This window comes from Dermacentor albipictus, chromosome 8 (assembly GCF_038994185.2).
Source record: "Dermacentor albipictus isolate Rhodes 1998 colony chromosome 8, USDA_Dalb.pri_finalv2, whole genome shotgun sequence".
Taxonomy (NCBI): Eukaryota; Metazoa; Arthropoda; class Arachnida; order Ixodida; family Ixodidae; genus Dermacentor; species Dermacentor albipictus.
The window spans coordinates 108,522,568-108,538,076 of NC_091828.1; the positions used below are offsets into that span (position 1 = coordinate 108,522,568).

Here is a 15,509-nt window from a genome sequence, read left to right on the forward strand (position 1 = left end):
GGGAAGAGGGACACAGAGAGGAGGAGGAATGAAGTTTTTTTGTAGAACCAGCACTTTATGATGGCCGGGCCTAAGCCTCCCACGAAGGGACGTCGAAGGCTTGCCTCGCCGCCGCCTCGCGGGCGTGCTGGGTCGCCCTGGTTTGGTCGTCGAGGGCGGAGCTCCGCAGAGCCTCATGCAACCTCGACGAGAGATTCGTGGTGTTAGTCTGGGTGTACTGTGCTGGGCGCTCCCATAGCATGTGCGGAAGCGTAGCCGGGTGAATTCCGCAGTACCGGCAGTTGGGGGTAGTGTAGACGTCCGGAAATATAAGGTGGAGGCGGGCGGGTGAAGGGTATGTTTTGTTTATAGTAGACGAAGGGTGGTAGCCTGCGTCTACCACCCTGCGAGAGAGAGAAAAACACCTTTATTTGCCACTGCAGGGTTAAAAGTTAGGACAGGTAGGCCTAGTGTGGCTCCTAGTTGGGGGCAACACCTTGGGCCCACGAGACGAGTGAAAGTTGTGTTTTCTTGTCTGCTCTTGTCAGCTGCTGGTTTCAACTCTCCTCGAAAGGAGCTGGCAGTAATGATTGTGGGGGACGGTTGTCCTCGCATTCCCACAGAATGTGTGTATTAAGTTCGACCACGGAGTGTTCGCTTGGTCCATGAAAGCGAGCAATTTTTGGCCCATGCGTTGCGAAAACACTGTCTCGCATCTAACGCGATTTATTTAACGGGCCGGAAAAGCGTCGCAGGGCCCCTTTAGATCGTGTTCAGACACTGAGTTAAGAAACAAAAATAAACAAAGGACAAGGCATACATATTTGAAGATAGGAAAGAAGAAGGCAAATGATAAGCTGCATTATTCTAGGCATATTTACGCGTATCTAAGACATTATATTACGTCTTGGCCGTGCATTCATCTACAGGATCTCCTTGAATGCACGATTCAGCGGCTTGGTGAGTCCTATGAATGTAGCCGTCGAACAATAGATGAAGCAGGGACCGTCTCGAACCAGGACGCCACCTGTTGGAGCGCGAGCCTGCTTCACCCACGTGATCCGCTTCTCGATGCCGTCGGTAGAGCTTCGGTAGTGAACGTGTACGCACTTTATGTGAGGCTTCAGGCTGTCACTGAATGCCAGCACGGACACCTCGGCGACATTGTCCAGCAACGTCGCCGCCGACAGAAGGCACAGGTACTGCAGGCTGGCGATGCGGGAGATGTTTTCCTGGAACGCAACGATGCCCGCAGGAAAGTACGTTATATTATTTAGTAACTCACACATCGAAAATATTTATAAGGGCGTAGATGTGTCCTTAACTCGCACTCTTACGCCGAAAGTATGATGTGAGGGTATGAGTTATAGACAGATTCTTTATGCTTATTTTAAGGCTGGAAATTATTTTACCGTGCACGCATTTGCACTGGTTAGCTCATGACCTGAGCTAACCCGTTTTTCTGTCGTGTTATTTTCCGCTGTTTCAGCTCACAGAACGATACAACATGCGAGTGCAACAAAGGCGGGGCAGAGCCTGTAGGACGTCTTCGCAAAGAAATTTCAGTTGCCCTTATGTCAGCCCTCGATATCTTTTTATGCGGTAAATGTTAAGGAGAAGTTAAGCTTTGAGGAATTGTGCTAAGCTCCTTAAAGCATTTGAAGGCAGTAAATAGATTGCGTGTTATTGCAGAAACTTATGATAGGGATTGATGGCCTCTTCTGAGCGAAAGTTAGCACTGGGAATGCGGTTTCTTTTTTAGGTTCTGCTGCTGTTACAGGGCAACCGTGTCTTCTGGCGTAAATACATAGTTACCGTGAATTTATCGCAATAAGATACGCAGCCGCAGTAAACACAATGCAGAAGTATTTTGGTGCCGGTTAGTTGGTGCCTGCTGAACAAGTAATGCGCCGTGCAGAATCTGTTTTTTTTTTGCCGCTTCTCGTGCGAAAGTGTGCGCATTTCGTGTTACATTGGCCGCAAAACTATTCTAGACGTTCTCGAATTTCCCGATTGTTCTAGCGTTACTTTACCTATATACTCGCTTCCTGTCGTTTCTAGCAACTAAACAGCTCATATATCTTATTTTGCTTTAGCGCCAGCTGAATAAGACCAACAAAGGCACGTCTGAAACACACAGATCAGTGTCAGATGTGGCTTTCTGTTGTCCTTGTTGAGCTTGAGCTACAACTAAAGAGATATGCCATACCAACAAGCTCCTAGAGCTATACTCATCAACAAATGGTAGCACACGCTGTGTCCCGCCTCTCCCTCCAACATTTTTCATGTATATTGCCCACTACATAACGCGCTGAGTAAATAAGTAAACGAGGCAATTTTAATGCCTCGTTTAGAGTACACGTTTAGAGTACGGAACTATCCTTAAGTATGCTCGTTAAGCAAGCCACTAGAGCTATCCTTATCGACATCTAGTAGTCTTCGCTCTGTCCTACCTCTCTGTCCACAATTTTTCATGTATTTTGCGCTGTACCTAACTCGCTTAGGAAATTGATAAACGAGGAAATTTCAGATTTGGCGCCGTTGACATGTGTGGAGCATGGAACTATCCTTAAGTATACTCGTGGTACAGAATGCCCGTAGCTCAAACCTGACTCACCAGCAGAGACGCCTCACCGAAGGGCAGGGCATCGTGCCGAAGCACGAGACAACTCAGCGAGCTGTTTCTGGCGAGCAGTTGTCCCAAAGACGGGTAGTGTGGGTGCGAGTGACTAGGGCAATCTGAGAGCCGCACTGAAACCGCTGGGCAGGCCTCGACGAACCAATGGAAGACACGGACATGCACGTCACTTAGAGTCAGCCTTGCAAGCGCATTGTGAAAGACGGGCACGTCTTCGTTCATTTCCAACATGTCGTCGTGATCAAGGAGGAACTCACCCTCGCAGATGGCGCACCGAACGAAGCTGCCCCGCCTATCGAAGCGCACGTCCAGCTCTTTGAAGTCGGGGCAGTTCAGCGCCAGACGACGCAGAGCTGACGGGCGGCGAAGCCCGCAAGGCGTCGCCGACAGGGATTGCAGATACTCCAGCGAGCCGTCCTGGAGCAGTGCTGTCAAGTCGAGGTCCGGGCCGAAGTGGAACGCGCTTATGTTAAGCTCGACGAGCTGCCGGAGCTTGGTCGATATGAGGTCGCGAAGACTGTCGCGGTAAGCGGCGCCTGCCGTCGCGTAAACGCCGTCGGAGGGCTGTGCCGGAAATAGCAGAAGACAGAGTTTGCACACGTTCGTCCAGAAGTGTTCAAGGCTGGCCAGGCGAATCCATTCCACTGTGTAGCCTTCTGCGTGGTGGACGGCAACCAGGAGCATTTGTTGCGGCAGAATGAGGGGACCAGCGCCGCCGACAGCGAGGTCTTGGAGTCGAACACAGCTCCACGAGTTGGTCGACCTCCGGTATGTGACGTTGGCGCAGACTGCCGCGTAGCTCGTGAACTCTAAGGGTTCGGGCGGCAGTTGTTGAAAGGAGGGTGGCACCTCGGAAGAAAACGCGAATGTGTGCAAACGCGCACACTGTTGGAAAATAACGTTACACTCCAGGAGTGCGTTCAAGAAGGTTCCGCGCGCGAAATGAATACGCAGCTCGTCGATTTTCGGGCAGATGCGCAGGAGAGCCGAGAGGAGCTTGAAGTTCAGGTGTCCACTCACTTCGGCGTACATGCGGCGGAGATTAAAAGCCCGGGCGTCTGGCATTTCCGAGGCGCGCTCTTGCAACTGGCTTATTTCCGATCCCACGTCCGTATCAGCCACGAGGGAGAACTCAACTTCCGCCAGATGCGGAAGCCATTCCAGCATTAAATTGAGCAGGTAGCTCGGACGGAGCGGGCAGGCGACGCACCGCAAGTAATGGAGTCGCCTACATCTGCAGATGTGCCGAGGCAATACCTCGGGTTCGAGAAGAATGCAATTTGTGAGGTCCAATTCGCGGATGGCCTCTCCGCACCTCATAGTTCTTATCAGCTCGGCCAGTGCAGACGAACTTAGGCTGGGGCGCAGTCTCAGCGTCATTTCGGTGCTCCCGTGATGTGTCTCGTTAGGGAAGCTGTTCACACTCGTCGATTATAGAGGCTCGAGGGGTGCGGCCAAACGGACGGGTAAAGGCCACTGTGCCAAGCGAGCGTTACGGGCGACTGCCCACACATGTTTGCTGCACACGTGATGCCCTACGAGCGAGCAACGTGATGTCACGCGGGTGCGGTGGCGCTGTCATCACTCCCAACGCATGCAAAGGAAATATGTCAACGAGATTAGCGAAGGCGTGCGCTACTCTAAAGGTGCGTGCACGTGTTTTACATCTTTACTCGGCAAAGATTATTGTTCAAAGCGGCGAACAGCGATTAAGAGTAGCAGAAGTGAGAAAGCTGTTCGCTCGTTTCAGCCTCTTCCGTGTGCCTGCTTGTTCACGGCATAAAGTTTAGATGCACGAACTCGCGGATATGATGCGCTACACCAGATAAGGTTTTGTTGAAGCAATGCATGTGCGGGTCCAGTACACTGGAGCCAGCTTCAAGCGATATGGCGTGTAACATTATAAGTTAGAGGCTATAGGTTACAGGTTACACTTACAGGTTACAGGCGGCCCCCACGTTAACCGGACAGTCAGAAAATCGGGCTGATCGGGGCTGACGTGATCACGCGCGATTTTACATGAACTCGGTGGTGACAAGTGAACAGCGGCAGCACGTAGAATCATGCCGAGACATCAGCGCGTAGGAACTGGAGTTCCAGTTCCCGCTTCTGTTTCATGGGTCGTCTCGTTATGATTAGGTTGGCTTCTTGTCTGCACAGCGCATAAATCGCGACGCCCCACCGCTTCCGCGCAAGTATGAGCACCGGCTGCAGTCCCGACCAGTCCGCGTTTAGATGCGCGCTGCAAACGGGTCGTGCTGGATCGACCTCGTGCAGTCGGGCCGACTCTGCCCGACTCGACGCTCTTTCAGGCCGACCGGGCAGCGTTTGCACGAGCTCGACAGGCCAATTCCAGCCCGAGAAGCCGACTCGACCCGATTCTTCCGGGTACATGCAAAACGCCCCGATATATTAGTGCTTTGACGATCAAGCACGATATAGCGCCGGTGGTATTTCGTGCTTGAGCGCGTGTTTTTATTGCTCAACGAAATACATGTTGAGAGCAATGTGACAGCGATAAGGTGATGTGAGAACTCACGACTGTCGTTTTTCGTTTGAGCATGGTGGCAATTGTACAGAAGTCACAAGAAAAAAACTGGTAACAGCAAAATTAGACAAAAGATAAAGCGACGCAGATTTAAAACATGAACAGCCCACAAACTTCGTCAACACGTGCGCTATTGACACTCATGCTTTAGGAAAAGTGCAGCGTTCAAAAAATTCAGTGTTTTGAGAATTCATACTCATGGATCGCGTGTTTACGCATGTTTATATGTGGTGCAGCTTTGATGTGTTACTTATCTAATTCTGCGTGTTATCTAACGCGCGAGATAACTTCACAGCTCTGGTGAGCGTGGTTCTCACGAGCCTGCCGCAAAACTCGATTTAAAAATGATTTTCGCTGTGTTACGCGCCAGTAGCCCCGATACAATCGTGAGGTATCCTGTAGTGGGAGGACTCCGGAATAATTTCGCCCACCTGGGTTTCTTTGAAATGCGCATTTCATGGTACACGAGTGTTTTCTTGCGTCTCGCTTCCCATACAGATTCCGCGGCCATGGCAGCAACATGCTATGCCGTACCCTCGAGTTTGGGAGCTCGTACAGCAGTGCTCTTTGCTGTGCGGACATTTCTTAAATTTCTACGGCTTTTTCTTGTCCCCTGCGATAAGCTTCACACCCCCCAGAATTGCCGTAGACGATCAATCCACTGGCAGTGGTCATCACACCTGTCTCACAATCTGAGTAACTACTGATGAGCTTTCAAATTTGTTGTAGGCTTCTTTGAACCCAACAATGCGCTTTAGGCGCTCTCCCAGACCCAACAAAATTTGTAAAAGGCCCCGAACAATTATAGTAGCGTGGAAAAGGAATGTTCAAAGCTAGTACGTGAAACAAGAATTTTTTTTAAACAATTAGTCATAAAGTCATGACTGTGGCCATGCATGAATGTGTAGTTAGTAAATCAACAAATATTGAATGGTAGCTTACAATGTGCTTTCTGGTTTATACATGGTTTTCTAAAAACAAAGCATAAAATAACATGGATTTTATTTTTTACAGTATTTGGAATACGTTAATGCGCTATGCTCAGGGGTTCGACGGATTCACTCTTCCCATGTGAAAAACTGTCTTTCAAAATACCCGACATATTTTCTTCAAATATTTATTTACTGTTTTACCTATGCGCTTCCCCACTTGGTGGCCGAAGAGGTCGGAATATCTACTTTCCAAAACCTAACCGACCACGCAATTCAGTCTCATCATACGAAACCATTGCAATGAGCTTCATTTATGTATGGAACAATTTTTAGCAATGTTTAAGTTCCCGTCGATACTATTTCTGATACTCTAGTGCCCCCTAAACTATGTGCTTTCACACACTGGGAAGAGTGAGCTCCATAAAAATAGTCTATCAAATGAAAGGCAAAAACGTTACTCACACTACTCAACCCTTTTCAGTTGAGAGGTGCTTCGGACAGTGTTTGCCACCCTATAGAGACTGTTGTACATGAAGAACCGGTGGACAGTTATATGTCACCTTCTCAAGTTCTTCGCAGGAAAGACCTGGGGAATGTTCACAAGCGTCACGCTGCAACTATGTAGGGTACTTTTTCTCAGTTTGTTGCGGTACAGCTTGCCAGTTTTGACTACCGCAAGTAAAACAAGCCTACGTACTATTCAAAGCTTTCAGGCAGAGGCGCTCAGGATGTGTCTAGGTCTTCCTCGGAGTGCGTCAATGGCGGCAACTATTGCAATCACCAGGGAGCCCCCCATCAAGACCCACATCTCAGTTGAAGCACTTAGCGTGCACGTAAGGCACTTTCCCGTACTGCTTGTCACATTCTAGCCTCTGTATATGCTGAGAGACCGCGTGCTTCGTTCTGCCGAACGGTATTCGGACATCGTGACGCAATACCATCTTGCTTCACACCTTCCGCGAGACCTTTGACTCCTTGGCACCTCATTCACCCAAAAATCAACGTGACAGTACGTGGCGTACGAGAAAAAGCAGATATCTCATGAGCGGCTCTCAAACAGCTTACCTTACTTTTATTAAATGAGACTTATCGGTATCACATTCGCATGTACTCTGACGACTCGGTTCGGCCAAAAAGCTGCACCGAAGCTGTCGCCATTGCAGCAGAAGCCTCCACTGTCAATTTCAAAATGTCCCACTTGATAACATCGACGGCAGCACAACTCGGAGCGCTTGGGGCCGCAGTACGCTTTGTTAATGAGGAACCAACACTCAAATGGCCGACTTTCTGCAGCTGAAAGACGCCACTACATTGTTTAATGTCAGCCTTGCGGTGCGGTTTGCTCGACCATTTGGTATTTGAAATCACAGTGGGCATACACCAGCTTAGAAAGAAAGGACATCGAATAGTGTATCAGAGGCTGCCATGTCACCGCGGTATCATGGGCAAGGCATGTGCGGATCAAGCTGATAGTTCAGCTGACGCACAAGACGACTGCCTATGGATACCGGGGTTTAGGACTGATGCTGCAAGGGTGATCCGCCTAATTGCATGCCACTGCACTACATCAGAGTGGAATGAACCACATGAATGCACGCCCGTTTATACACCCTGGATCCAGCCTTAAGCACCCGGCTTCCACCAAGAGTTCCTTGAAGAGATGCGACCCTTTTGTGTAGGCGATATTTGGGCGTCTTGTTTTCCAATGCCTACTCGTTCCGCATAGGGATGGCCAACACCACCGCAAAGTGGCGATTGCACTGAAGCTGGAACGATTCGTCGTGTTCTTTGTTTGGGCGCGCCACACAGTGTGTCGAGACCACCGCTTTCTGTCGGGCTGAACCACTTGGACGACCAGCCTGTTTCGGAAAAAAGGATTCTGAAACATCGACGCGACTTGAGATCGCATCAGAAGTGACCCCGTTTGCTCCTGATCTCCTCCGATTTCTCCCTTTCTCTTAACCTTTCCCCTAACATTTTACGGCGAAGGTGTATGCCTCCCCTGCAAGAAACTCCCCTGACGTGGGCCAAACCTGGAGACAGTGCAATACCGGCCCGACCCGCGGCGGAGGTGAAGCAGGCGTTAAGCGCACCCCATACGCGGGCCGATACCGAATATAGTGCAATGTCGGGCCGACCTGCGCTGGAGGTGAAACAGGCGTTAAACACTCCCCATACACGGGCCGATCCCGAAGATAGTGCAATACCGGCCCATCCTGCGGCGAAGGTGAAGGAGGCGCTAAGCAGTCCCCCTTCCAGGGCCTATTCATGAAATAGTGCAATACCAGCCCGACCCGCAGCGTAGGTGAAGCAGGTGTTAAGAACCCCTCATACGTTGGCCAATCCCGAAGATGGTGAAGTACACGCCCGTGCCGCGGCGGAAGTGAAGCAGGCATTAAGCACTCCCTATACATTGGCCGATACCTAAGATAGTGCAACACCGGAACAACCCGCGGCGCAGGTGAAGCAGGCGTTAAGCCCTCCGCATACGTGGGCCGATCCCGAAGATAGTGAAATTCCGGACCGACCCGCGGCGGAAGTGCAGTTCGCCATTAAGGGGCCCACATACACAGCTAGGCTGGTCATCCTTTTTCAAAGAATGGAAGGGCACCGAAATTTTTTTTAGCTCCGTTGCTCTTCGCGCGGTCCTTGGCTTGTTCTCGAGCTTCTTTGTTTCCGTCCAAGTTTCTGGCCCATATCTTAGCGCTTGTAGAATGCAATGGTTGTGCACTTTTCTTTTCAACGACAGTGGTAAGTTAAATATTTGTTCAGTATGAGAACGAATGGCTTGTTTACGTTATTTGATACATGTTATGACTGTAATATATTGGGCTCCGGTCACCTGAGAAAATCGTAAATGATAAGCTTGTGCTACACAAAGGAAAGTATTCACTCACGTCTTGACCAGCGTGATAATGACTAATGGAAAAAACAGGAATAGCAAATCACCTGATACATTTAATAGAGTATAGTGCTAATCAAACGGGAGTTGAGGGCAATGCTACATCATCATACCATACATCACCGCACGTCGTTCTGATGGTGTCGAGCAATGGTGAGATTGTGCATATAACAAATTTCTATGTCTATTTTGAGAGAACCAATATGTAGCAAAGTCTGTGGTGCAGCGTGGAGCAGGACAAGGGAGAAAGAACAACAACGACACCCTCTTGTCCTCGTTGTTCGGTGTCCCTTGTCTGTATCACATAGTCATATGGTAATCCCTCTAGCCCAAACCATCCCCCTAAGTTAGAATTTGTGGGTTTCCTAAGGCAAGCCATTTTTACTCAACGGCAGATAACTATTGTGACATCTTTCATGTGTTGGTCCAGGAATTGGATCGTTTGCGCAAGAACGGCGTTTCTCCTGCAGCGGAATGATTCAGAAGAGGGTCCGCTTGAATCTGTCTCCCTCTAGACTGCAAGAGCAGTGGTAGTCCTCGTATGCCTATAGTGATCGACAACTTCGAATAGTGAAGTCTCGAGTCGAATACGATGTGAATAGTTAGGACTCTTCCAATCGTATGGGATGGCTTGTACTGACGTCCGCCTAGCCGCCATATTGGAATAATGGCATGGCGGGAAGCTGCGCGCGTGGCGGCACGTAGGAATTTAGAATAATGATATGCACACTCCAAATTTTCGGTGATGCGGTTCTGCGGCTAACAATTCAATTCCCTGCGGTGTACGTGGAAAGTTCTGATTAATTGTTTTTTTGACGAACATCCCTGGAAGGGAACGTGCGTGTCTCCGCAATGGATAAAAACGTACTCTATCAACTCTACTCTTCGGCCGAGTGCACTGCGCAACCTTTCAAACACAGTGTTCGCGTTGGGCATGCAGCTTTGCTTCCTGCTCTACTGCATTCACCACAGCGCTTTCGTGCATCGCCTTCGAGATGCGCCACCCGATCTCGGAGGTCGTGCTTCGCGCTTTCGTGCTACCCGACACCGGCAAGCCCGACACCGAGGGATCTGTGTACCGACGTTTCCGCAGCGCCACCTGAGCATTCTGCCACGCCCATTGTACGTTGCCCGCAGCAAATGACATTTGAGAAAACAGGAGAAATTAGCAAGTTTTCAGCACCAAGTGTCAGCTTTAGAGGGCTGACCAATTTAGGATTCTTTGAGCGCGGTCAAGAGTGGCACCCTTGATAGCCACGCAGGTACACAGTTTCAGTTTTTTTCAGTTTCAGTTTCAGTTTATTGAGCGTTTGAAATGTTTTACAGAAGTAACTCTAGGAGGTCCCATAGTCAAAGACTGAGGAGGGACCTCCAACAAAAAACACTTCGAAAAAGTTTACTTAATGCGGTTAACAACAGCAGTAGCAATCCTAGGAACAGAAAGTATTAACAAAGTCGAGTCATAGTAATAACAACAAAGTATAAACACGAAAAGCAGATCCAAGGATCAGTCTTGTGCAGTCTTGTGCAGTCTTGTGCAGTCTTGTGCAGTCTTGTGCAGTCTTGTGCAGTCTTGTGCAGTCTTGTGCAGTCTTGTGCAGTCTTGTGCAGTCTTGTGCAGTCTTGTGCAGTCTTGTGCAGTCTTGTGCAGTCTTGTGCAGTCTTGTGCAGTCTTGTGCAGTCTTGTGCAGTCTTGTGCAGTCTTGTGCAGTCTTGTGCAGTCTTGTGCAGTCTTGTGCAGTCTTAATTTCCACAAATCTCGACATGCATTCTCGGAAAAGCATTCGTGCAGACCGAGCAACCCAATCGCATTGACACCCCGCCATACGAGCGCGCCGTAGACAGTGAAGGCCAACTAGCATAATAAGGACAAACGGCAGTCCATCATCGTTTTCTATGTTAAATATTTAATGCCCTTTGGATCTAAAGGAAAGCCGTTTTTTATAGTCATCTACAGTGCATACCAAAAGAAGACACCCGCCCAACAATCTAGAAAGACATGATCTATAGTTTCTGGTTTCCTATAGATGAAGCAATGCAAGCCCCAGGGTAAGAAAAAACCACGATCTCTTAAAAAGGTTTTGACATTCAACGTACCCGTGTTAAGCTCAAAAAAGAAAGACTTGGTCTCTGGCGTTACTTGCATTCTTTTCACCCTCTTAAGCACGTCTTGCCCCTGGCCTCCGCTGTATATGGCCCTGTACATTGGCTCAGGGAGAACTACATCGCATACATCTTTGTACAATATTTTACGTTTCAGTGAAAAAAGGCACTCATTTGAAAATCTAACGGACAAAAACCGTACACCTAAAATAACGTCTTTAAGAAATCCACAAACAGGACCGCTCATATTGTCTGTACAGACTACATAGCCAGGTAACGCGCTCCTTAGCCTCACTTGGCACACCGTGCGCAAGAAAGGATCGCTTAAGTCGCGGAAAAATAAAAACTGGTTTACGACCTGTCGTATAAATAGCTGTGTCAGACCCATACCTCCGTCTTTATCCCACCTGAACAAATTCGTTCGACTGCATCGTTCCCAATTCGAAGCCCACTTAAATACTGCATATTTACCCTTGAACAATGCAATACCTGCACAACATACCATAGTTTTGCGACAAAAAATAGATCGCAAACTGTAGGTCTTGCAAACACTGAAAGATGGCCATCTTTCCATGTCATTTGTTGTTTCATATAAAAGTACAAAACGCAATAAAAACAAAAACAAAAAAACGTTCCCCACCGCATGAAAGCGAGCGTATTTGGCTCATGCGGTCCGGAAGCATTGTCTCTCGTACAGCGCGATTTACTTAACGGGCTCAAAAAGCATTGCACGGTCCCTTTAGCGTGAATTCAGACACTCGGTCATATAAAATAACATAAACAATGGATAAGGCATGCGTACTCGAAGATACGTATGAAAAAAAATCAAATGTTAAGCTGTATAACTGTAGGCACTTTTACGCACATATATGAGACATTATTACGTCTCGACCGTGCCTTCAATAGATGATCTCTTTGAAGTCACGATTCAGTGGCTTGGCGAGTCCTATGAACGTAGCCGTCGAAAAATGGAGGAAGCAGGGACCGTCTCGAACCAGGACGCCACCGGTTGGAGCGCCACAACGCCTAATCCACGTGATCCGCTTCTCGGTGCCGTCGGTAGAGTTTCGGTAGTGAACGTGTACACACTTTATGCGAGGCTTCAGGCGATAACTGAACGCCAGCAGGGACACCTCGGCGTCATTGTCCAGTAATGGCGCCGCTGACAGAAGGCACAAGTACTGCAGGGTAGCGATGCGGGAAATGTTTTCCTGGAACGGAACGATGCCCGCAGGAAATTATATTCTTAAATAATTTAGATCTGCAGACATTTGGTAAGGGCGCAAGTGCCTTTATGTCACACTCTTACGGCGAAAAAAATCATGCAAGGGTCTGGGTCAGAGGCATGTACATACTTAATCCATCTTTTTGGGTGCTAATTATTTTACAATACATGCATTTGGGCTTGTTAGTTCATGACCTGAGCAGATATATCAGGAAATAACAAGATGTGTGTCATTCCCCCTTTTATTTGCTGTAGTATTGCGCTGTTTCAGCTCCAGGAACGACGCAACATGCGAGTGCACCAAGGGAACGCCTGAGCTTAGGACGTCTTCCCGTAGCAATCACCGCTGCCCGTATTTAAGCCCTTGATTTCCTTGTTTGCGGCAAACCTTATCGAGGGAAATTAGGTTGTCAGGAATTGTGCTAAACATCGAAAGGATTTGAAGGGAACAAATCGGTTGTGTGTTACTGCAGGAACTTATGGTTGCTATCGGTTGCCTGTTCTCAGCTAAACAACTAGCTCTGGGAAGCATTACTTTTTTATCATTTCTTCTGCCGTTCGAGGGCTACAGTGTCCGTAACCGTAATAATATAGTTACCTTGAGCATTTATCTCAAGAAAGATACGCAACCGCAGTGAACATAATCCAGAAGTACTTTCTTGCGGGCTAGTAGGTTCGTACAGAACAACTAATAGAAACTAAAGGAAATTGTGCGCATGTCGTGTCAAAGTGGTTACAAAACTGTTGTCGATGTTTGCGCATTTCCGGGTAGCGCAAGCTGAACAAATACAACAGAAAGGGACATCGGACTCACACAGAGCTGTGTGCGTCAGATGTGCCTTTCTGTTCTCTTTGTTCAGCTTGCGCTACAACAAAATAAGATATGCCATACCAACGTACCCCTGTAGCTATCCTTATAGACAATCGTTAGTTTGTGCACTATCCTACCTCTCCTGCCGCCATTTTTCACGTGTTCTGCGCAGCACGTAACTCACTGGGGAAATGAATAAACGAGGAAATTTCAGTTCCTGCGCCATTCGACACGTTTAGAGCACGGAACCATCCTTAAATATGCTCGTGGCACTGAAAGCACGTAGCGGAAACCCGACTCACCAGTAGACACGCCTCTCCGAAGGGCAGGGCATCGTGGCGAAGCACGAGACAAATCAGCGAGCTGTTTCTGGCGAGCAGGTAACCCAAAGACGGGTAGTCAGGGATCGACGGATTGGGGCAGTCTGACAGCCGCACCGAAACCGCTGGACAGGTCTGGATGAACCAAAGGGCGATACGGCCATGCACGTCATTCAGAGTCAGCCTGACAAGCGCATTGTGAAACACGGGGGCCCCGTCTTGCATTTGCGGGATGTCTTCGGGATTGAGGAAGAACTCACCCTCGCAGACGGCGCACCGAACGAAGCTGCCCCTCCTATCTATGCGCACGTCCAGTTCTTTGAAGTCGGGACAGTTTTGCGCCAGACGGCGAAGAGCTGCAGGGCGGCGAAGGCCGCAGGGGGTCGCGGAGAGGGATCGCAGATGCCGCAGCGAGCCGTCCTGGAGCAGTGCCGTCAAGTCAAGGTCGGGGCCGATGTGGAATGCGCTTATGTTAAGCTCGACTAGTTGCTTGAGCTTGACGGCGATGAAGTCGCGAAGACTGTCGCCATACTCGGCGCCAGCCGTCGCGTAGACACCATCGGAGGGCTGTGCCGGAAATAGCAGAAGGCAGAGTTGTCGCACGTTCGTCCGGAAGTGTCCAAAGCCGGCCAGGCTAAACCATTCCGGCGTGAAGCCTTCTGCGTGGTGGACGGCAACCAGGACCAGCTGTTGTGGCAAATGGATGGGATTTGTGTACACGACAGCGAGATCTCGGAGTAGAACACAGTTCCACATGTTGCTCGACCTCTGGTAGCTGACGTTGGCGCAGATGGCCTGTCAGGATTGGGGGCTCAATCCTTTCGTCCGTGGTCCTTTGCCAAGATTGGAGTACGGCATGAATTCGAAGGTAGCTGGCCCATGCCGTCGCCCAACTTATTTACGCTGAGATCGTTGATGAAGTGAAGAACTGCTTCTCATCGAGAACGAGGGAAAAGGGGTTTATTTACAGAAATTAACTCAGTCTAACATGACTGCTTGAGAAAAAGAGTATTAGTCCAACAGGACTGCATGAAAGAAGTGAACCAGTCTAACATCACTGCTCAAGAGAAGTGCGTCCAACAATCGCACAACCACAGTTTTTATACACTCGATCCGCCCGTCCACGACGCGGCGGCTGTTCGTTTACACATCACCAACTCACAGCTGCTCTGAAGACCAGTTTACAGACACAAAGGCACACACATTCCGAAGCCCAAGCGACGGTGTTGAAGGTGGTGCCGTTCCGGAAAATCGACGTTGTCGATCGCGCGTCGCTCATTGTTCCGAGCCACTCCAAACCTTGAGAAGCACAAAAATAAGTCTTCCCGCGGTAGCTTCTCCAGGCGTGTCAAATCAGCCCCGCGTTGAGGAACTCTGGAATCATTGTCCACACACCGAATTCGTCCCGTCACCATGTCGAAGGGGCTGGAGGAAGGCGGCGGGTTCCAGCGCAAAGGTCGCTTCTTTGAACGCCTCGCAGCTGCAGCACGGAGAGGTGCAGGTGCGCGTCTTGCACCCCTTGTCGTAATCAGGTGGCAAGGTGGCAGTCTTGTTGTGCAACCCGCCGTTCTTTACAGCGCCTCCATGGCCCCAAAAGTCTCGACTGTCTAGCGCTGACAACCGCTAGGCAGGAAGAGAATGGCTGCTGGTCAGGGGGGGATTGATGTCTTGGCTCGCAGCGACCACCTGTGCATTGATGTCACCGCCCCAAAACATCCAACAAGGACAGGCAACTGCAAAATGAACCCCACAACACGGCTCTGCGCCGAGATGACGTGCATTGGCTCTCACTTTAGACTCGCTAGGCTTCAAAAAAAACAACAACAACATAAGTGCAGAAACAAAAAAATGCTGCATTTCACTATGCCAATTTCTGAAGCAAAATCCTGCTGACAAATTCAGCAATCATGGAAGGAATCCTGCTAAATGAGAGGGGATCTTCTTCGCTTAATAAAATTAACACTAGTAACCCTAAAATTTAGGCGGGACCCTCAAACGCAGAATTCAAATTAGCCTGCTCAAACCATCCGCATTGCTATGCAACTTTCCCT

General features: G+C 49.2%; 2 protein-coding genes across 2 annotated transcripts in view; both read right to left on the reverse strand.

Annotated features, from left to right (window-relative positions):
• Positions 1-534: 534 nt before the first annotated feature.
• LOC139049015 (uncharacterized) lies at positions 535-4,203 on the reverse strand. The gene is made up of 2 exons (XM_070524034.1): positions 2,597-4,203; positions 535-1,211 (listed from the first exon to the last, which is right to left on the reverse strand). The coding sequence occupies exons 1-2, from the start codon at positions 3,995-3,997 to the stop codon at positions 903-905; spliced, it is 1,710 nt and encodes a 569-aa protein (XP_070380135.1). The 5' UTR covers positions 3,998-4,203; the 3' UTR covers positions 535-902.
• A 7,336-nt stretch (positions 4,204-11,539) lies between these two features.
• Positions 11,540-15,509, reverse strand: part of LOC139049016 (uncharacterized) — a 44,296-nt gene continuing 40,326 nt past the window's right edge. Inside the window, exons 2-3 of the mRNA XM_070524035.1 lie at positions 13,441-14,224; positions 11,540-12,313 (exon numbers count right to left, since the gene is read on the reverse strand). Coding sequence (XP_070380136.1) covers positions 12,002-12,313; positions 13,441-14,224 — 1,096 coding nt within the window. The 3' untranslated portion in view covers positions 11,540-12,001. The remainder of the gene's footprint in view (positions 12,314-13,440; positions 14,225-15,509) is intronic.

Excerpts from the sequence above, each read along its gene's own strand:
- LOC139049015 (XM_070524034.1), bottom strand. The coding sequence starts at position 3,997 with ATGACGCTGAGACTGCGCCCCAGCCTAAGTTCGTCTGCACTGGCCGAG. Across the intron at positions 1,212-2,596 it reads TCGGTGAGGCGTCTCTGCTG|GAAAACATCTCCCGCATCGC; the intron begins GTGAGTCAGGTT and ends GTTGCGTTCCAG.